This window comes from Lepidochelys olivacea (genome assembly GCF_965140295.1).
Source record: "Lepidochelys olivacea isolate rLepOli2 genome assembly, chromosome: 2".
Taxonomy (NCBI): Eukaryota; Metazoa; Chordata; order Testudines; family Cheloniidae; genus Lepidochelys; species Lepidochelys olivacea.
In genome coordinates, this window is record NC_140412.1 from 89,933,405 (window position 1) to 89,956,602 (window position 23,198).

At 45.2% G+C, this 23,198-nt stretch overlaps 1 protein-coding gene across 1 annotated transcript in view; it reads left to right on the forward strand.

Moving 5' to 3' along the window:
- The first annotated feature begins 1,554 nt into the window (after window positions 1-1,554).
- Window positions 1,555-23,198, forward strand: part of RAB31 (RAB31, member RAS oncogene family) — a 99,389-nt gene continuing 77,745 nt past the window's right edge. Inside the window, exon 1 of the mRNA XM_084618803.1 lies at window positions 1,555-1,889. Coding sequence (XP_084474929.1) covers window positions 1,851-1,889 — 39 coding nt within the window. The 5' untranslated portion in view covers window positions 1,555-1,850. The remainder of the gene's footprint in view (window positions 1,890-23,198) is intronic.

Consider the following 23,198-nt stretch of genomic DNA (forward strand, 5'->3'; position numbering starts at 1 on the left):
GTGTCCACTCAGGAGTTTGCACAGATTTAACTAAACCCATTAAAAAAAGCAATTTAAGCTAAATGGTGCAGCTTCTGCAGGTAGACCAGCCCAGAATGTGTACAGTTAAGCACATTTGTAATTCTTTGCAGTAATTCTTACTGATTATTATTCTCATGGCAGTAAATATTTATACAATACCCCTAAGGTTATTCCTACTGATTGTTTTAGTAACAGTAGATTACTGTTTCTGAGGAACAGTTTATGCTAAAAGAGCCACTTTTAGAAAAGGAGAGGATATGACAGAGGTCTATAAAATCATGACTTATGTGGAGAAAGTAAAGAAGGAAGTGTTATTTATTCCTTCTCATAACACAAGAACTAGGAATCACCAAATGAAATTAATAGGCAGCAGGTTTAAAACAAACAAAAGGAATATTTCTTCATACAATGCATAACGTGGAACTCTTTGCCAGAGGACATTGTGAAGGCCAAGACTATAACAGGGTTCAAGAAAGAACTAGATAAGTTCATGGAGGATAGGTCCATCAATGGTTATTAGACAGGATGGGCAGGAATGGTGTCCCTAGCCTCTCTTTGCCAGAAGCTGGAAATGGGCGACAGGGGATGGATCACTGGATGATTGCCTGTTCTGTTCCTTCTCTCTGAAGCATCTGGCATTGGCCACTGTCAGAAGACAAGATACTGGGCTAGATGCACCTTTGGTCTGACCCAGTATGGCCATTCTTATGTTCTTAAGGGAATCCCAAGAAGGAATGGGGCCAAAACGTAGATTATATTAATTACATTGTCATTCCTTTTGCAAAATGCAAAAGTTATCTTAAAATGAACCATCCATCTAACTGTTTGCTGTGCTGGAACCTATGGGGCATTACTGGTTGAGAACCCTTGGTGAAACAAGAGACAGGAGAGGAGAAGGTAACAGAACAAAAATCTCTCCTCTACAAAAGTTTCCTTGTGCAAAAAACAAACACACAAAAAGCTTTCCCCTCCCAGTGATATAAAACATATTTTATTCTATTCTTACATCTCGCCCACTCCTGTTGTCCCTAATCTGAATGCCTTGTCATTTGCAGATCTGCCAGCCAAGTCTCAGTGACTGTCGAGGGAGACTCCTGTATTTGGGATTTACTACTCAAGCAGGTTTCAGAGTAGCAGCCGTGTTAGTCTGTATCCGCAAAAAGAAAAGGAGAACTTGTGGCACCTTAGAGACTAACCCATTTATTTGAGCATGAGCTTTCGTGAGCTACAGCTCAGTTCACGGTGAAGTGAGCTGTAGCTCAGGAGAGCTCATGCTCAAATAAATGGGTTAGTCTCTAAGGTGCCACAAGTCCTCCTTTTCTTATTACTCGAGCACTTTTTATAGCTTCTAACTCCAGGACGGTTTTGCTGCATGCATTTGTAGGCTCTCCCCCATCAGTTTTGCACCTCTCCCCCTAACTTCACCCTCGCATTTTGTGACAGCCCCCTGGCTGGTCGAACCCGCGCGGTGCACAATGGTTGGGGACCAGGCGAGGGCACGCCTGGCCCCGCAAATGCGAGCTGCCATTGCCGGGGGGGCGGTGTCCTGGTGCCCGCAGGGAGCACAGCAGCAGAGTCCCCAAGAGAGAAACCGGCGCTCCTCCAGTCTGCCGAAGTGGAGAGATCTGTGAGCGTGCGTTGGCTTGGGCTGGGGGGAAGCACCAAAAAGGACGAGGAGGAGTTGGGAGGAGCTGCCCATGTGACCGGCGGCGGCTCAGGCTGTGGGGGCTGCCCAGAAAGTGCTGCAGCTGCTTTTCCGTTCCCTGCTCGGGAGAGCCGGCCGGGGCGTGACCCCGCCGGACAATGCGAAGCGGCTTCTCCCCGAGCAGATGATGGCGATACGAGAACTGAAAGTGTGTCTGCTCGGAGTGAGTAGCAGCGCCGCGGCGTGCGCCGGGCGGGTGGAGGGGCTCGGCTGGGGCAGAGCCCGCTTGCCCAAGGGCAGACGCCGCCGGGGGCGGGGGCTCCCCGCAGTACAGGCTCACGAGAGAGAGACCAGGCTGCCCGCCGCCCTGGGAGGCTCCCCGGGAAGTTTGCGCCGAGTTCCTTGCAAACGGACTTTCTTTGTCCCTGGCTCTTCTTTGTGCCTGGCTTGGCTGAGCCCGCGATAGAGGGAGCTGCTTGGGCCCGCCCGCTTCCGCTCTTGGGCTGTGCCCCGGGGAAAGGCATTTGCGGGGAGGTTGTTGTGCTAAGGATGTGGGCAGCTGGGCATTTTTTCCTCCCGATTGTCTGTGGTCTCGCTCCACGGCTCCCTCACCCCCTTCAGTTCCCTTCTGCGCCAGGTGGGGCACTGAATGTTCTGTTTCCTGGAAGACACCATTTCCAGCTGGGACAAGGGCCTGCCGCACACCCCCAAACCCACGGACCGCTGTATGGACCTTTGCCAGCCACTGCCCCGCGCTAAGTGTCTCTCCAGACATGGGTTGGGGTGTGGGTGTGTTAATTATCGGACTTTTAATGCTCCAGAGTTCAATGCACAGCTCCAGGGTGCTAGTGGATTAAGTGGAAGGAAGCTTTGTGGTAGACAAAAAGAAAAGGAGGACTTGGGGCACCTTAGAGACTAACCAATTTATTTGAGCATGAGCTTTCGTGAGCTACAGCTCACTTCATCGGATCATACACAGAGATCATACCAGCTAAATAATAGATCCCACTCATCTGAAAAAGTGCTTGTCTCTCCCTTTTTGAGGGTTTTATTACCTGGCTGTGGTAAATTCCTTCGGACTGAAACTTGGTATACAACATACCAGGTTCCTGGGTGGGATTTTTCTTTCCAAAAGGAGATAAACTTGGCTGTTGAAATGAGATGCTGTTTATAGAGCCATGAAGGTTAACCTCTCTCTCTCTCTCTCTCTGTCATCATAAATTTTCATAGATCATTTGAAGTGAAAGAATTTAACTGCTTTTTGTTTACCTTTTGTCTTTCACTTCCCTTTAACGAGGAAAATGATCATTAGTCCACGTTAATTTTTGTTTCTAGTGATTTTCACTTTCTGATTCTTAACTACTAGCCAAGGCTGCAATGTTTGGGCAGGAAACAGTGAAGGAGAAGTTTTAAATCCAAACTATTATTTCCATTTAAATTTTAAAAGTGAATCTCATATATAAAAGCAAAACTTAAAATTTTGCTGGAATCTGTTACTTTTGACAGTGTTCCTTTGAACCTCTTGATTACCCAGTCCTTAATACTTGCCAGATACTGTCTACCTAATCTAAACGATTCTTGTGGGACACGGGGCACCTAACAACATCTGATTTACTTTCACAACACACTCCTGGGTTGCTCTTAGAGCTTGCAACAAACTAGGATAGATAAAGAATTCTTACAGAAGAATGTCTCTACTCTAGTGTAAGCAAGACTTAAGTTAGAAACTTTTGACAAATGGCCTGTAATTATTACCATTTGTCTAACTGAACCAATGTTAACAAGGGTTAACAAGATTTTTCAAAATCATTGTAGTGTAGAGAAGGCATTATTGTTACCCCATGTCATCACTCGTTTCAGATACCCCTAAACAAGATTTTTCGTGGTGTTTGATGTGTGCATGACTTCAGTGGAGTTACTAAAACTTGGTCTAATGAACTCATAACAGAAGTTTCATTCTGTATAATAGTAATTTCTTTTTGCTTCTTCTCTTTCTGCATTTGAAACAATAATGTGCTTAGGTTTGTGATTTTGATCTACTCTCTGCCATTCACAAAAATAACTTTGCATTAAAATGTGCTGATGAAATTACTCTATGAATGTTAGATAAGCACAGCATGCAAAAATTCAGAGCTTTTGAGAGTCTCTGTAATAGCGTTTCATGTAAGTTTTAAAAACAGAACATGTCATATGTATGGATACAAAGATTTTATATCATATCCCCATGAAACCAAGAATAGCTTTATAAACTTAGATATGTACAGTGAACTATTTTAATGCAATATAAATCAGTTGCCACTTTAAAAAACACTCGCTGGCCAAATTCTTTAGTGCCTTGGTGTTGGCATTCACACCAGTAGAAAGTAGGTACTGAAGAGTTTTGCCCAAAGTAGTTGCCAATAAACATTCTTCCGTCCCCAATGAAAATCTCCGCATTCATCTTTAAAATTGTATAGATGCAAAAGTAAACGCAGTTTACTCAAACTTGAGAAGTCTGTGTTAGAACAAGCAGATGCTTCTTTCCCCCCACAAACAGCAAATCCTGTAATCTTGGTGTTTATAGAGGCAGAAGCAGTCTTACGAAATGACATTCCTCTTGCAGTAAATTTATTGCTATTTTGTAACATTAAATGTAAGAGTTCTGTAGGATTTTTGTTGTTGTTTTGTTTGTTCTAAAGCAAGGAGAAGATCATACAGAACAACTACATGTGCTGTGAATTCAAAACTATTCAATACATTCACAAAAAACTTAGGGTAGCAGAGGAAACATTTAAGAAAACATGAAGAACTACAGTTACATCAGCCTTGTAGTTACTGAGAGGAGGTTCCCTCCTGAGTCTTAGTACATTTTAGTTCTACAAAACCATTCACTGCTGATCATAGTCATCTCACTTACCATGGAAGCTGGCAGTCAATTTTTCCAAGACTTCAAAAGGCTTCATCTGACAGATCCACTGGCTAACTGCAGAGACAGATTTCCAGAATTGGCCAGTTGAGTGCCTGCCAGTGAGAACAAGTTCATCCATTAATCTTTTGGTCTACTTAAAAGAGCTCTCTGAAGGATGCCATTCCAAAATAGAGCCTGACAAAAGGAACCTCAGAGTTATCTTTTTAATAGTTCCTAGGATCTGGTTTCATATGCGTTATGAAATGGGAGGGTCCAGCAGCAATGTATCCAGTAGGCCATAATAAAATCTGGTAATCAATACAATCTGAGGCGCCTAAATCCTATAAAACAGGCAAATCCTTAAGCAAGGAATTGCAAGAAACTGAGATCCTGGGAGCTTCAAGTCAGATTTTGAACCCATCTTCCTCCTCCATTTGTGAAAATAGCTCTAGATTACATTTCTCAATCAGACTACAGAGGAAGACCTCTCTTGTCCTATCCCAAACCATTACAGCGTACAAACCTAGATAGCGCAACGCATCTGAAATCTGTCTGTAGCTGTCCAGCTGACAATTCCCTTTTGGGAACTTTCAGCTGGCATAGAGCAAAACCAGCTCCTGCACAATTTGCAAACTTTCCACCCCAGTGTAGAAGGTGTGTGTTGTGGGAGAGACCAGAGCCATCCACCAGCCTCAGCTGACCATTAGATTCATAGATATTTAGGTCAGAAAGGACCATTATGATCATCTAGTCTGATCTCCTGCACAACGCAGGCCACAGAATTTCACCCACCACTCCTGCAAAAAACCTCTCACCTATGTCTGTGCTACTGAAGTCCTCAAACTGTGGTTTAAAGACTTCAAGGAGCAGAGAATCTTCCAGCAAGTGACCCGTGCCCCATGCTACAGAGGACGGCGAAAAACCTCCAGGGCCTCTTCCAATCTGCCCTGGAGGAAAATTCCTTCCCAACCCCAAATATGGCGATCAGCTAAACCCTGAGCATATGGGCAAGATTCATCAGCCAGATACTACAGAAAATTCTTTCCTGGGTAACTCAGATTGCACCCCATCTAATATCCCATCACAGGCCATTGGGCCTATTTACCATGAATATTTAATTACCAAAACCATGTTATCCCATCATACCATCTCCTCCATAAACTTATCAAGTTTAATCTTAAAGCCAGATAGATCTTTTAGGGACAACAGCCAGCTATTGTGAACTACAGCAGCATTCCATAGCTGGGGCTGGAGCCACTGTACGAGAAATGGAGACCCGTAACTGGTTCCTTGATGTCCCAGTCCTCCTGCACTGAGCGCATCTTGGCACAGGAGAGAATCTGGCCCAACGTTCTTGATGTGAATGTACTGAAACTCAGATTTGGGGATCCAGGCTATGTTTCACCATTTACTCATCAAAAGTGAGTAGCTCATTGTTTTTAAAACACCTGGGTAGAAGGAAAAGGCTTGATTTCTTGCAGTCTCCACCCCATGATGCTCAGGAACGTGTGCAGTGCAGTACTGTAAGGTGACAGGAGAAATCTCCCTCCTTTTATGAGAAACCTTTAGACCAGGGTTTCTCAACCTGTGGGTGGTACCCAAAACTGGGTTGCCAGAATGTTTCAAAGGGTCACGTAGCAGCTTCTGTCCCACAGAGCTGGCTGGGCTCACCTCCCTGCTCCAGGCACAGCAACCTCTGGGATCCCAGTGCCACTCAGGTTTGGCCCAGCCAACATGGTAACAGGAATCCAGGTGGGCCAAATTTGAGTGAGTGGCACTGCAACTCCATGAACCAGGTCACAACTCCATTCTCATAACTTTGGTCCAGCAAGGGGCAAGGGCCAAACATGAGCAGCGCTGCAATCCCAAAGGTTGCAACACCCAGAGCTGAGAGCCAAGCCCAGCCAGCCCTCCTGCATAGTAGCTGCAGGAGCTGCCACTGTGGGGTGAGTGCCAGAGAGGACTCATCCTACCTCCCCCACCCAGCCCGGAGGCAGGACCCAAATGAAACCACCCCAGGCAGGGCATCCACCCCACACAATTTACTGGGTTGCAACAGGCCATAAACATTTACAAATTGGTCCTGAGCCCAAAAAGATTGAAAACCACTGCTTTAGACAACGTTTTAAGACTACATGCTACTGGAGGATGGGCCCCCATGTGGTGTCTAATGGAGTGAGAAACATGAGAAATGAACAGAAGAGTGATGAAAGGGAACCACAGGGCAAAGCTGTCCTAATCTAACCCAAATTTCATAGAATCATAGAATATCAGGGTTGGAAGGGACCTCAGGAGGTCATCTTGTCCAACCCCCTGCTCAAAACAGGACCAAATCCCCAATTTTTGCCCCAGATCCCTAAATGGCCCCCTCAAGGATTGAACTCACAACCCTGGGTTTAGCAGGCCAATGCTCAAACCACTGAGCTATCCCTCCCCCCAAATTTGTATATAGGTTAATTTTATACATAGGTTAATTTTAGGATTAGGCTCTGAGCTGCTGGTATCCTTCCTTGTTGAGCATAGATTCATAGATTCCTGTCCCGAAGGGGCCATTATGATTATCTAGTCTGACCTGCTGTGCAGCACAGGCCATAGAACTTCCCAAAATAGTTCCTGGAGCAGATCTTTTAGAGAAACATCCAATCTCGATTTAAAAATTGCCAGTGATGGAGAATCCACCATGATGCTTGGTAATTGTTCCAGTGGTTAATTACCCTCATGGTTAAAAAATGTATGCCTGATTTCCAATCTGAATTTGTCTAGCCTCAACTTCCAGCCATGGAGTGGTGCTTTGTTCCTCATGATTCAGTGAGAAGAAATAATTTGAGGGGAAGCAGGTTGTGCTTGCTGGTGGGCTGTCAAGGACATTGCACCTCACTAATGTTGCAAGGTATTGAGCAGCTAGCTGTGAATTATCCTGTTTTCTTAGAACTCTTGGGGACATTTCAATGTGCGTGGCCCCATGCCCGCCTCTTCTCTTGCTTTCTTCTAAGTAGAGGTGTTACAGCTGAGTATGCTATTACTCCTGGATAGCAGTATGAATAATATAAAATAGCCTTGGCACACATATTTTGCAAATACTAGGTTGCACTTAAGCATGTATGCCATGGTCATGCCCTGTCTTTGCCCCTATAAGCACTTCATGTTCACTTCCTCCTATACACCAGTCCTCAGAGATTTGCTTGAGTTACCTAGTTCTGTGCAGAGAAATCTAAACAATATAGAGGCCGTTCTGCACAGGTGCTGAGTAAATCGTGAATGCTTGTACTTTGGATCTCTACTCTTCTTTCTGCAGCCTGTAGGATTGAGGTATAGCTTCTTGCCAAGTTCTGACGTAACTGCTGTGTGGCAACTACTAACAAGATTTCTAGCCTTTGGACTGAGGCTGTGCTCCTTGACTTTTGTTGCATTTTAGGGAAACTGTTAGCTTGCCCTGGTGGGGCTTCAGGAGGTTGCTTATTAGTTTTCATCTGCTGTAACCTACCTGCTCCTCTGCTTTCTTTATTTACCAAGTTTTTACGTTGTTATGTTTGGGCATGTGTTGCATGTACAGTACTGTACAGGTGTATCAACTTCCAGTGTACACATATGCAGACTATAAAAAAGTGGTCAGAATTCTTTGATAATTTAGGTAATCTGGAACACGTTGTTAATTTTAGTAAGGATAAAATCTCTCTGGCATTCCAAACGCGATGACATGATAAACTAAGGGAAAAAATAGGGCCTGGGCTGCAATCGAATGTGGAGCCGTTTTTCTGTAGCAAAATCTTTCTGTAAAAACTTGAAACAATTAATGTACCTTTTAATTTAGCCATTACATTGAAAGTGTCTCTCTGAATATCTTTAAATTATACTAGTGTTTAAAAAACAACTGAACATATTAACTCTGATCTGCCTCCAAAAACTGTTATGTTATAGAGTTGCCATCCGTGGAGTGAGGGGCCGGGGTGGGGAAATGGGGCACGGGGGGGGGGGGGGTCCATCCCTGGAGCAAGAGGCCAGTGTGGGGAAATCAGGGCACAACAGGGTGGGGAGGTTGGGGAGGGGAAATCAGAGCACAGCGGGGCAGGGAGGTTGGTTTCTGGAGTGAGGGGCTTGGGAAATCGAGACACAGCGGGGCAGGCAGGTTCGTTCCTGGAGTGAGGGGCTGGGGAAATCGGAGCACAGCATGATAGGGAGATTGGTTCCTGGAGTGAGGGGCTTGGGAAATCGAGACACAGCGGGACAGGGAGGTTGGTTCCTGGAGTGAGGGGCTGGGGAAATTGAGACACAGCGCGGCAGGGAGGTTGGTTCCTGGAGTGAAGGGCTTGGGAAATCGAGACACAGCGGGACAGGGAGGTTGGTTCCTGGAGTGAGGGGCTGGGGAAATCGGGGCACAGTGGGGTGGGGGAGCCCATCCCTGAAGCAAGGGGCCAGGGTTGGGAAATTGGGGCACAGAAGGGCAGTGGGGGGCAGACAGGTTACCTGGTCCTCCCCCCCCCCCCCCCCGGACAGCGCCAGTATCTACTTTGGAGCCCGGTCTGGGAGTCAGCCAGTTCTCTCTGTCAGGCTGGGGGTGGGAAGAGCAGAGCCGCTCCTCCAGGCTCCAGCAGCAGCTGCTGCTTTTCCCAGATGCTTTTAGTCAGACACAGCTGACCGGACGCTGTCAGTTTGCCTTTTCAACTGGATGTTCCACTTGAAAACCAGACACCTGGCAACCCTAGGTTGTACAACGGTAGCCCAGAGGTCTTTGTCAGGATTGGGGCCCCATTGTGCTAGGCACTGTACAAACATTAAATAAAAGAGTCCTTGCCGGAAAGAGTTTACAATCTGAGGACCCAGTCCTGCAATTGGCTCTATGGAGGCGGATCTTTATGCTGACATGGGATCCCAACGAAGTCAATGGGGCTCCAGATGGGTGCAGGGGTCCATCCACACATAATCAATTGTAGGTTTGTGGCATAAAGAGGAACAAAATGTAACGGATGGGTGCAGAAGACAAGAGTGGAAGTGAAAGGATTCCAAGATTATGTCTATTAGCTAAATATAGATTTCATTAGGTTTTTTATTTATTTACTGAATAGCAAGATGAGTGAACAAGAGAGACTGAATCACCGATAGGCTATTTTCCAGTCAGTGATTCATCACTACCTTTTGTTCACTCATCCATGGGTGGTGGGTATCATAGGCTGGGGAAGCCTGTGCCTTACCACCAGCCAGGTGTAGCCCCGTCCATACTCCGCCCCAGGCTCCCTCCTACTTCCTGCTCTGGCCACTTTTCCCAGTTCCCCTGTGCCGTGGCCCCGGCTCCTTTTTAATAAGCCTGATGAAACATTTTTATAAAGGGTCAGATTCAAATTTTCATGTCAGTGTAGTGTTGGACATTGAACAATGAATATGATAAACCCAGAATGCTTCAGAATCCAGAATTTTCTGTCTTAAATGCTTTTCTGAACAGGTTCCAACACTTCTTATTATTATTCATTTCTTCCCAAAGTTTTGGGAGGAATTATTTAGTAAAATGACTCAATTACATTATGACCTGAAACATCCTTCAAGGAAAAAATAAACAGAGGCCACATTCTGCTCTCAGTTACACCTGTGCAACCTGACTGAACACACTAGGCCCTGGTCTACAACTACAGACTTATGTCGATTATAACTACGTCACACACGGATGTGGAAAATCCACCCCCCTGAGTGTGCAGTTATTTATACTGACCTAACTCCTGGTGTAGACAGAGCCTCTCGGGGAGGTGGAGTACCTACGCCGATGGGAGAAGCTCTCCGTTTGGTGTAGATAACGTCCTCACTAAGCTTTACAGTGGTACAGCTGCACGTGTAGTTCTGTAAGTGTGGACAAGCTGTAGGTTTGCACCATCATAACAGAAGGCAGAAGTGGGCCCACAAGATTTTTCACTACTTACCAGTAACCAGACTAGAAAAGGGATTCCTTTGTACAGCAGTTTGTTGTTCACAGAACTGTGTGATGCTCAGTGCATAACATGCATTTCTGAGCTCTTGATTTTACTAGTTTACTAGCTGAGGGCCTGCCATGTGATGGGGTTATAATGAATAAATTGTATGCAAGTTGTGGTTATTCTGCATGTTAAATCATATTACTACATTTTGGTTTCCAGATTATTGCAAAGTGCTTGTGTGTTTTTGCTGTTGTACCTTTCCATCTTCTCAGGGTTTGTTGTTTTTCTTTCTTAGTAATTTAGAAACAATTAAATTCCATCTTTCCACCAAAAGGAGGAATTGGAATAAATAGTAAACTCCAGTTTCTAGACACCACTTGCATGTCACCTATGGCTTTGCTAAGGAAACTCATGCTCAGGAAAATTTAATGGAGCAAACTGAAGCATTCCCTGTAAGAAATTATCCTGTAAATTCTCTTGACCATTATGTCAAGATGGTCACCAGATGACTGACTGAAAAACCAAAAAGAAAAGGAGTACTTGTGGCACCTTAGAGGCTAACCAATTTATTTGAGCATGAGCTTTCGTGAGCTACAGCTCACTTCATCGGATGCATACCGTGGAAACTGCAGCAGACTTTATATACACACAGAGATCATGAAACAATACCTCCTCCCACCCCACTGTCCTGCTGGTAATAGCTTATCTAAAGTGATCATCAAGTTGGGCCATTTCCAGCACAAATCCAGGTTTTCTCACCCTCCACCCCCCCACACACAAACTCACTCTCCTGGTGGGGGGGTGGAGGGTGAGAAAACCTGGATTTGTGCTGGAAATGGCCCAACTTGATGATCACTTTAGATAAGCTATTACCAGCAGGACAGTGGGGTGGGAGGAGGTATTGTTTCATGATCTCTGTGTGTATATAAAGTCTGCTGCAGTTTCCACGGTATGCATCCGATGAAGTGAGCTGTAGCTCACGAAAGCTCATGCTCAAATAAATTGGTTAGCCTCTAAGGTGCCACAAGTACTCCTTTTCTTTTTGCGAATACAGACTAACACGGCTGTTACTCTGAAACCTGAAAAACCAAAGCCACTCTTCACATTTACAGATCAAGAGCTTTTGATTTGTGTGATTTATCCTTATCATTCAATAATACTTTTTCCTTTAAGGGCAACCAGAAAGGAAAATATTTTTTTCCTAAGGACATATCTTTATAATTGTAGAAAGACCTGTCAATCATTCAGTTCTGGTTTAATTCTTTTCTTTAAAACATAGTTACATGTTTGGGGCTGGGGAGGAGGGAGAAAAAAAGAAAAACCTCCAAAAGGCAGCTTACAGAGAGAGAGCAGATCTCTAAAAAGACATAACATTAAAAGACATAACATTAACATTAAGCAGAACTACCCTCACTGATAGGGTGTTTTGTGTTGTTTTTCTCCTTAAAATGGAATCTAAGCAGTGCTCTCGAGCTTTTCAAACGTTCATGCACACCTCAGGGCTTGAATATGTGCAAACTCAGATATGTGCAGGTAAAACCCAATTTGTGCAAATGTATCAGTATGTGCATGTGCAAAGCAAGGGTTGCGTGTGTGCTTTGGACCTTGCCAATGGGCAACTTGGACATGCACACATACATGCATACGGTGTGCAACCCTTGCTTTACACATACACATTCAAGCACAGATTAGGATTCTTTATACTACATTTAAGTTTGCATGCTTGCAAGCCCTGAGGTGCACATGATTGGTTGAAATCAGGACCTTTATGGCCATAATGTTTAGATACATTTTTTTCCTCCTTTAAAATTTTATCAATTAATAGGTGTACATTTAAGGGTGTATTTTCCTATTCAAACTTCTGCATTCACTACACAAAGGAGTGAAAAATGATTTATATGTTAATGAAAATTTCTTCCAAGAAGTTGTTGCCTATTCTTATTAGTGATCAAGCGGCCAGATAATTGCAATGTATGCAATTAATGTGTTTGCCCAGTTAGCCTGCGACAAGGGCACAACCCACTGGAATTAGTCATGTTAATGCTAAACCAATAATGGGAAGAAAGAAGTTAAAATTTTGTTCATTTTTAACTGTAGAGAAGGGTCTGTTTAATCATAACTGGATTAGGGCTTTACGGCAAAGACCTTTACTAGCTGAACAGTGTGAAGGGAGCATGCTGCTATGGGATTCCCAGGAGGAATTTATCTGACCGCCCAGAATTCCCCTTAGGACATCCCGACAGTTAATGCTTCAGTGGCACTGGCAGCTCTGCCATAATTAAAACAGATGCATTGTGCGCTCCTGTCTCCCTGGTCAGTGTTATGGGGGTGAGTAGACACGGACCCTTTTCTGATAGGCTCCTGGCAGCCCTTGCAGGGAGTAGTGGCCCCATGCTTCAGCCACATTGTGACTGGCTCGTGAGCTGGGATGCAAAGGCAAGGCTTCTTATGTGCTTCTCTTCTCTCTCTCATACATTTGAGCCCACAGTCTGGTTCTCAATACATACTTTGACAGTATTAATGAACTAACATCTACTGATTGACTGCCTACTATATGATTTTGACAGACAAGATGGCTAACTATCTTATGATTTCTGACTCCTTTACATAGAAGATGAGGGGAATTACAAACGATTTGGTTACTAGATGGGCTTCAGGTACCACATGCTGGGTACTAACGCAAGAGGACTCATAAGTTTCTAAAACTAAACTGGCTCTTTATTAAGAGAATTATCTAAAGAGGGTGACGAGACAGCAAGTATGAAAAATCGGGACAGAGAGAGAGAGAGAGAGAGAGAGAGAGAGTGTGTGTGTGTGTGTGTAAGTAGGTGCCTATATAAGAAAAAGCCCTGAATATTGGGACTGTAAAATCGGGACATCTGGTCACCCTAATTGAAAGAGATGCTGTAACTGTTACAAAGAATACTACATATTTATTCTGGGAGGATGTTACACTTCAGCGTTGTTCTGACAGCTTGGGTTCTACAGTGACAATGGCCATATAAGTACCTAGGTAAATGGACAGAAAGAGGTCACAAAGGAGGCACTAGACTAGGATAACCTTGAGTGCTTTAATCACATGGGAATGAAAAAAAAAACAACTAGGGCTTCTTTTGGTAACTTCGTTGTGTCCGTTCCCATGAGTTTAATATTTCACTAATTTAAATTTTCATTGTTCTCTCTATTCTGTGACATACCAGTAAATACATTATTTAAGATGATTTGGGTTTTGTCTGTGGAAGCTTGGTACTCAAAAGAAAATGAAGTGCCCTCTTGAGACAATGTGTGTGACAGCATCTGCATGGTTTAAGGGTCTGGAGAAGGCAGTGCAGACTTCTATCTGGAACAGTGCCTCAGATGGGCCCAAAGGTCTCAGTGAGTGATGTGCAGGAGGAGGAACAAATGACTCAAAGGTACAAGGTATTATAAGACAATTTCAGAAGAAAGGCTGCGGACTGAATAGGTCTAAAATTAGCAACTCTGTGCTGTTAGAATGGAAATCTAGAAAACCCTGTGTGTCCTTTTTATATGTAGAACCTTAGTGGCTTCTGGAAACTTGTTTTATAATTCCTGTAGTAGGAAGGTGTCAGGTATTATAGTAAATAAATCCCAAATTGCTACTAAGCTAGGATGAAAACAGAGGTAGAAACAAATTGATTGGTAACACTTGTAGGCCTTTGAATAGCAATTTGTTGTTTTATAACATGTTATGTGCTAATTCGCAGGTGAAATAATACAAAAATAGAGCCAGGCATGAAAAATACCTTAGAAATCCATTTTTTGCTGCTGAACTTTTGTAAATAATGGCTTAACTGTCTCCTTAATAAAGTTTAATATTTAACTCCTTGCTACATGATGCCCTGTGATTCTCAGTGTTACATGTTGCTGAAGCCACAGATGCTGCATCCTTTTTTCCCCTGTTTGACCCAATCCACCAAAGCAAAAAACAAATCAAGTTCCTAAGAGTATACTATAAATACTCGATTTTTTTATTGTTTAACCCAGTGTTTCTTAGTAGATGGGATTGCAACAGCCCTGGGGGTCATGAGTTAGTGAGTTCTGAGTTCTGTTACAGTCTAAAGCATAGAAAATCTTGCTCCCCACTTCCCACCTTTCCTAATCAAGTATTCTCTGTCAACCTCTCAAAACACACCCACAAATAAATTATATAGGCTAATCATGGTTGCAGTAGCCTGGACTCTTACTTGGGTGTTGCCACTAGCCACGCTTTTATCTGCACAGAAAAACCTTTCCCCTGAGTTAAGCAGTGCTTTCAGCCTGGATTAGCTGGCCTGTCTGGGGTTAGAGCCTAGGTTCCACTTTCACTCAGGTGGTAACCCAACCATTTTGCAGTGACAACACAGGCTAAGTCACCTGAATGCTGATAGTCTTCCAGTGCCTTCCCACAGTTCCCCTTGTGTTCAGAAGGGTCGAGCAGCACCCCCCGGCACTTTAGAAAGTCAGCGCCTGTGTCAAAGAGTGTCCATAATTTTGCATACAGTGTTTTTACATACATTTCATAGTGATATTAATGACTAGTGTGTTATTAGTTTTCAAATGATATATTACAAAACACCTTTTAAATAAATCACAACAGTGTGTGAGGTATATTGAGCTAGTCAGGCCAGCTAAAACTTACTGTTACATACCAGGGAGCCCCTTACCATCTGGCATTGGGTGCTCTTAGGATACCCCTGTTTGCTCTAGTCTGATGTGGGGGTTTGTCCAATCATGCCATAGGATCTGTGTCTTTTACTTTTCCCAAATAACTCTATGATAGAGAGGATATAAAGCACACTTAACCTTACCGTTGGGCTCATAGGAATAATGTTCTTCCCTGTCTGGCTGACCTTTAAAGGCAATGATTTAATTCCATCAATATAAATCCAAGGAGATTTGCAATTAATATTCTAAGATATGTTAGTAAAATCCCACTCTTTGGAATTACTTCTTTGTATTTGAATAATTTAGCATCGACTGGTCTCCCTTTTCCATTTTTTGTCGTCTTCTCACCCCCGAAGTATTCAACAGCTTTTTATCTGTGGGTGAAAAGTGCTATGAGAGTGCAAAATATTTTTTATACAAAATGCATACACACTGTAGGATCTGAATTATAAATGCAATGGGAATTCCTTCTAAACTTCCTTTAAAATATGTCCAAGGAGTCTTGTCAACTGACATAATTTTGCTAAACAAATATGATTAAGTGTTCCAGAAAGCTTGATTTTGCTTTCTTCTCTAAGAGCTTGTCTACACAAACATTATGTTCATGGCAAAAGGGGATGTAGTCTGCCATGTCCGTATGGACCCTGCTGACCCACACTTACAGTACTTTAGTGTGCTTTGATGTAGTCACTTTTCAGAGAGGGATAAATCAAAGTGCACGAAGGGACTGTTAGTTCACGTCAGTAGTATATCACATGGACACTAAGCCCTGGTCTACACTGTAGGGGAGGAGCGATCTAAGTTATGCAATTTCAGCTACATGAATAACGTAGCTGAAGTCGATGTACTTAGATCGACTTACTGTGGTGTCTTCACCGCGGTGAGTTGACTGCTGCCGCTCCCCCATCGACTCTGCCTATACCTCTCGCAGTGGTGGAGTACAGGAGTTGACGGGAGATCGCTCGGGGATCGATTTATCGCGTCTAGGCTAGACGCGATAAATCGAACCTCACTGGATCAATCGCTGTTTGCCGATCCGGCGGCTAGTGTAGACATACCCTGAGTGTGTGGCAGGCTAATGCAGAGCAGATTTACACCCGAACTTGCTACAAATTACATTTTCATGAAGATAGGCCCTAAGGCACCTTCTAGGCTATGAAAACTGAATTTAACAATTTTTGTTAAACTTGGTAGCACCTCAAGCCCATTATAATGCAGGTGAAGTCCACTCTGCATGGATGTGGCTGAGATGTGTAATAACTAGATTTATGTTTCTGTTTACTGAAGAAGAACCTGATTTAGTTTTGTATTTGAAATTCAGTGTTGTGGATGAAAGGAGAGGATCGATTTCATGCTTTGACAGAAAAAAGTCTAATTTTTAAGATGAGAAAGATTTAATGCAATTATGTGTGCTATACTCAATATGCAAAACATGCACTTTCAGGACATTCAGTGGGGCCAGGTTTTCACTGTCGGCCTAGATGACTTATTTTAGATTTAGTAAAACAACAGACAAATAACCAATATAAAATATCCATGACAGAGAAAGGAGAATAGTACGTATTCTCAACAATATTCACTCAACAAGCTCCTCCATCTCAAATCTTCTAACAGCACTACCCAAACACAGTGGTGCCAAAACATTTCCTGTTATGCCCCCCCTTACTAGTAGGGTGGCCAGGTGTCTGGTTTTCAACCGGAAAGTCCAGTTGAAAAGAAAGCCTGATGGTGTCTGGTCAGATCTACTGACTGGACACCAAAAGTATGGTTACTGTGGTTGGGGGAGGTGCCGGTCATCACCTGTGCCAGCCCCTACTTAGCCGTGGCCACCTCCTACCTGCATTGGGTGGCTGCAGCTCCCAGCCCCGGCTCTGCAGGCGAGTCCCACCTGATCGGGGCAGGGAGTGGGGGAGACAGAAAAGCAGTGAGCGACGGAGGGAGGGGGAAAGAGGAGTGAAAAGCGGGCCAGGTCCTGGGACGGGAAGGGGCAGGGCAGGGAGGGGGCAGGTCCTCGGTAGGATTGCCTACCCAAAGACAACGACACAAACCCAAAGACCCTTGCCCTGCCCCCTGCCCTGCTCTCTCCTTGAGGCCACGCCCGTGTCCTGCCCCTTCTCTGAGGTCACGTCCCCCCACTCAGTCCATCCCCTCTCCCTTCATCGCTCGCTCTCCCCCACCCTCATTCACTTTCACGAGGGTGGGGCAGGGGGTTGGGATGCGGGAGGAGGTGCGGGGTGCAGGCTCTGGGAGGGAGTTTGCGTGCGGGGTGTGAGCTCTAGGCTGGGGCAGGGTCTTAGGGTGTGGGAGGGGGTGCAGGGTGTGAGCTCTGGGAGGGAGTTTGGGTGCAGGACGGGGTAAGGGGTCGGACTCTGGGAGGGAGTTTGGGTGTGGGCTCTAGGCTGGGGCAGGGAGTTGGGGTCCAGGAGGGGGTCAGCGCTTATCTCGGGCAGCTCCTGAAAGTGACTGGCACATCCCTCTGGCAGTGGCTTCTAGGCAGGGGGGTCAGGGGGGGTCTCCACGTGCTGCTACCCATGGGTACCGCCCCCGCAGCTCCCATTGGCTGCAGTTCCCAGCCAATGGGAGCTGTGGAGTTGGCACTTGGGCAGGCGGGGGCAGCGTGCAGAGACCCTCCCCCCCACCCCCCCCCAGGAGCCGCAGAGACGGTGCCAGCCGCTTCCGGAAGGGGCATGAAGCCAAGGCAGGTAAGGGAGTCTGCCTTAGTCCCGCTGCCGCACTGGACTGTTAGTGCCCAAAATCTCCCGGTTTGGCTGAAGTAGCCTCTGGGAGATAAGAGTGTGATTCCAGTGGACTCCTGGCGAAACTGGAAGGGTTGGCAACCCGGGGGGAAGGGGAGGTTCCAGTACTTCTGCCGGAGTGTCCGTTTTTTAAATATTACAAAGTTGGCAACCCTACTTACAGTAAAGGAATCTGCCCGTGCCCCCACCACCCCGCTCCATTACAGCACAGTTGGCTCAGCAGAGGAGCTTGGGCTGGCTGCAGAGCTGGGCTAGAGGCAGAGCTGGCCTGGGGGTGGAGAGGGAATGAAGGCACAGCTGGACTGAGGGCAGAGTGGAGCTGTGACTGGGGCTGGAGCTGGGCTGGGGGGGCGGAGCTGGGTGGTGCTCCCACCTGGCCTGGGCCCATGCCGCATGCCCCCTGAACCTTTGCCCCACAGTTTGGGGACCATTGCGCTAGCAAAATATGAGGCAGTTCTTACATTTAAAGGTACACTACCCAGAGAATAAAATGTTGTGGCAATCACCATGAGAGGTAAATTACTTTACATGACCCGAATAAAATGATTGTCCTATGAACAGGCCTCCTAAAACAGTGTCATGTTTTAACAAATAGTCCAGTGAGCATGTCCACTGAAGCTGGCACAGGGTAGCAGAAGCCATCTTAAATTTTCCTTAAGGGCTGCTGACAGAGGCTGCCAAGGCTATGCACTGAAAGTTGAAACAGCTCATCCCTTGGCATTTGGACTCTGTGACCCTGCCCTCCAAGAGAAGAGAAATTGCAGCCAGTTTTCCTTCATGGCATTCTCCTTCTAATGGACTTTCCACCACTGAAGGCCTACACCAGGATTTACATTTGCGGAAGCCACTGTAAAACAGTGCTCTGTCTAGCTCTTAACATGCAGATTGCACGTCCTAATCTGTATAACTGCCATTTGGTTGCTTACTAAACTTTAGAGCAGATTTAAAACATCTGCTCAAATTTTATAACATCATTGAATAGCCAAAGAAGGGTGGTGAGAGAGAAAGAAAGAACTTCCCCTGTCCGCTGCTAATCACGCAGATTGGACATCTTTTCCTCATCTCTGCCTGGTTTTTGGACACTGTGGGCCTGATTCTCCAGTGCCCAGCACATTGTCAGGGCTGGATTTCTCATGTTCACTATGGCCACTTTACACACAGTGTAAAGGCAGCATATAGTGGGTGTAAATATACTTTCTCTCCCTTTAAAGTTCTTTTACACTGCTTTAGCCATGTAAATGAGACTAAGACCCTACCATTCTGATATAGTAACATTTTACACCCACTTTGCATGGTATAAATAACTGCACAAGGTACAGGGTAATAAAGAAGCAGAACCAATCAGTGCTGTTTTTCCTCCTTTCCCCTCAACTTCTTAACTTATAACAGTAGAGAGAGATTTCTAAGCCCTATACTGCTGAAACATTTTATAAGCTCTCCCCATTGTGCTTTAAACAATTTTGAACATCAGAAGAAAAAAATATCGATTGAGTTTAAGGATGCAGTTGGTAAAATTGGACAAGAGGCTGATTCATCACACAGCCTGATGTAAGCAAAGAAAATTGTCTAAATCTACAATCGCAAGGCTCAAGGGAAGGCTGGAGCCACCAGTAGTAGTCACACAAAAGCTGCACATTGATCAGCTGAACAAATTACTCTGATTTTGTTGTAGCTATTTTTAAATGTAAGTGCTAGACTGTGGTTTTTTATTTCTTAGATGGTGTAGTATACTGTGTAGGATTTTATTGCTTCTCTTTGGGCTGCAAAACTACTTAGCAGTGCAGCACATAAAAGTAAATATTAAATGTACGTGAATTCCGGCTGTCAAACAAGTTATGTTCCAAAGTTAATGTTTTTTTTTCTTTGTCAGCAGAGTGATAAAATGTTGCTGATGTCATTGAGTGTCTCAGTAGGCCTTGACATTCTTTGCCATCCAGAACTAAGCCAACTGTCAAATTCTTTTGCAGAAAATGGCTCTTATGATAAAACATCTAGTATGATTGCACATATAACTAAAAACACTCTGGGCTGGATTCTCATTCACGCTAAGGCCCCAGTATACTGTCATATTGATGTAAAAGAGCCTTAAAGTAGGTGTTGTATATTGCACTTTTTTGCCCCATGAATTTATGTTTGCTACAGGGTTAAACAGGTATAATTCAGACACCATGGCTTAGATACCAGGCTGTGTTCCAGCTATAGTCAGCCCAACTTGGTGGGAGGTGGGGGTTTGAATGTAGCCTTAAACCACCAATATGTCCTCCTACTGCACCTCTCCAATACTGAGACCTGTTGTGTACCAGGTCAGTCCCTGGCATAGAGCAGAGCAGCTTTAAGACTTCTCTGTGTTATACTGGCCTGGAAGGGACCATTGCAGCCACTAAGGATTGCCTGGCATAGATTCCCTGGACATGCCTACTCCCTGCTCCTGGGGCTGTGTTACCTGAGCATTCCCTTATACAACCGGAATCCTCAGATAACTGGATATGCGGGCTTTATAGCTGCTATGTGCCATCAGAGCAATAAAAATCAGCCATTGCCCTGGTGCAGGATCATACCCAAGAGTGGGGCCAAATTCATCCTTGATGTATCTCCTTTGAAGTAAGTGGAGTTGTACCAAGGATGAGATTCGCTTTTGGCATTTCAATATGTCGTAAGTATTTGATTTAGAAAAATGTTCTCTGCGCTGTTTTCAGTATAGATTTGTTGACTCTCATGCTGGCCTTGAGGTCTACTGTTCGTCAGTGAAGAAGCTGTCCTTTCTATCCCCATTGTTGAAGGAAAGTGGTTTGTGGTTGTAGCTGGGTAGCTACCCCACTCCTAAAATAGAAGGGGTTAAAAGCAGCCCTGGAGAGGGCTGTGGCTGGGGATGGCTGATTGGAGAAGCAGCCGCAGCTGGGCAACGCCCCAGTCAGGCCCCCACTGGTATAAAAAGGCTGTGAGCCAGAGGCCCAAGGAGTTTCTCTCCAGGCTGGGAGAGAGCAGGGCCTGCCTGTCTGACAGGGTACTGAGGGTGGTGCAATGTTGGGAGAGGAGCGGGGGGCACTCCAGGGTGGCAACTCCCCAGGCTGTAGGGCCTGGTCCATCGCCCATAGAGGTACTGGGAGGAAGGCAGCATGTCTGAACCCCCTTGTCTATGATGAGTGGTCTTTACAAGGCAGTCTGCCACAGGGAGCGGGAGCTTGGTGATGACTGGCAGTAGCCCAGACTGAGGCAAGGTGGGGATAGTGGGTTGGGGGTTCCCCAGGATGGGGCGACCCAGAGGCAGAGTGTGGGGATACTGCTGGGGAGAGAACCCCAGAGAAAGGGGCATCGGGGTCTGTGAGGGACACGGGGGCCAGAGCTGTGCGGATCACCGGCCTGGCAGAGGGTGTTCCATGCGGGAAAAGAGCTAATTCCCACTGACCAGCAGGAGGTAACGCAGGGGTGAGTCCTACACTTTTACAATGGTCTAGCACTGTTTTAAAGTAGGAATATGGGATGTGTTTATGCATACCAGGTGAGGGCCCTCTGCCATCCAGAGAAGTAAATGTTCTGGAAATCTTTGCATGAAATCTTGTCTGTTGATGTGAACCACTTACAATACACCAGGGCACAGTTCCAGACTGTGGCTTGGTAGAGGTGGGATGCTGCTTACAACTGCAGGGAATCTAGGAATGAGGAAAGAAAGGGAGAATCTGCCCAGAAAGAACTGATTTCCCTTATTAAACAAGTCTGTTTTTTAAAAGTACATGGAGTCCAAGGTGATCTTTTGTAAGAGTCATAAAAACAATATTTGGAATATATTTCAGTAAGTATGACGTGCACATGAAGCCTCCCACTGCACAGCTTTAATTTAGGGCAGGCAATCAGCCCTTAGGTGGCATATAATCCCCTTTGCAACATTATGCTGATAATCTTCATTTAAACAGTTCTTCAACATACCACAAACAATAATTCTCCCATACGGTACACATAGGTCATTTTCTCTGTTCTCTGCTCTGCCGCTACCCCCCCCCCCCCCACGACATAGTTATTGTGACCACTACAAGGAAAATCGTACTCTGTTTCTGTTATTAGTCCATCAACAGGAGGGACTTCAGGTTTGTGTTCCACACTTAACCTCTTTAACCTTCATGACTCAAGCAACACAGAGTAATGTGTGATGTTTAAGGACTTTCTCTAACAATTGTTCTGTCTACTGAGCACGGAACTTGTTTTTTCTGCAGGAGTGTGCTGTGTCCCATTGCATAACAGCATACATGGGCACTAGAAAGAGAGCGAGTGGCTCACTTTTAGGCACAAAAATAGATATTCTATAAAACCCTGTGTTAGAAACTAGCCATTTATTTTCACTAGTGTTGATGAAGAAAGGTTTTTGCTAAATGCTAGTATAGGAGTGGAACCATCAATGGATCCGTGTCTAGTTGGCAGCCAGTACCAAGCGGAGTGCCCCAAGGGTCAGTCCTGGGGCTGGTTTTGTTCAGTATCTTCATTAATGATCTGGAAGATGGTGTGGATTGCACCCTCAGCAAGTTTGTAGATGATACTAAACTGGGAGGAGTGGTAGGGATAAGATACAGAGGGACGCAGACAATTTAGAGGATTGACCAAAAGAAATCTGAGGTTCGACAACGGCAGAGTCCTGCACTTAGGACGGAAGAATCCCATGCACTGCTACAGATTAGGACCGAGTGTCTAGGCAGCAGTTCTGCAGAAAAGGACCTAGGGGTTACAGTGGATGAGAAGCTGGATGAGAGTCAACAGTGTGCCCTTGTTGCCAAGAAAGCTAATGGCATTTTGGGCTGTATAAGTAGGAGCATTGCCAGCACATTGAGGGTTGTGACCATTCCCCTCTATTCGGCATTGGTGAGGCCTCATCCGGAGTACTGTGCCCAGTTTTGGGCCCCACACTACAAGAAGGATGTGGAAAAATTGAAAAGAGTCCAGTGGATGGCAATGAAAATGATTAGGGGGCTGGAGCACATGATTTATGAGAAGAGGCTGAGGGAACTGGGATTATTTAGTCTGCGGAAGAGAAGAATGAGGGGAGATTTGATAACTGCTTTCAACTATCTGAAAGGCAGTTCCAAAGAGGATGGTTCTAGACTGTTCTCAGTGGTACCAGATGACAGAACAAGGAGTAATGGTCTCAAGTTGCAATGGGGGAGGTTTAGGTTGGATATTAGGAAAAACTTCCTCACTAGGAGGATGGTGAAGCACTGGAATGTGTTACCTAGGGAGGTGGTGGAATCTCCTCCCTTAGAGGTTTTTAAGGTTGGGTTTGACAAAGCCCTGGCTGGGATGATTTAGTTGGGGATTGGTCCCGCTTTGAGCAGCGGGTT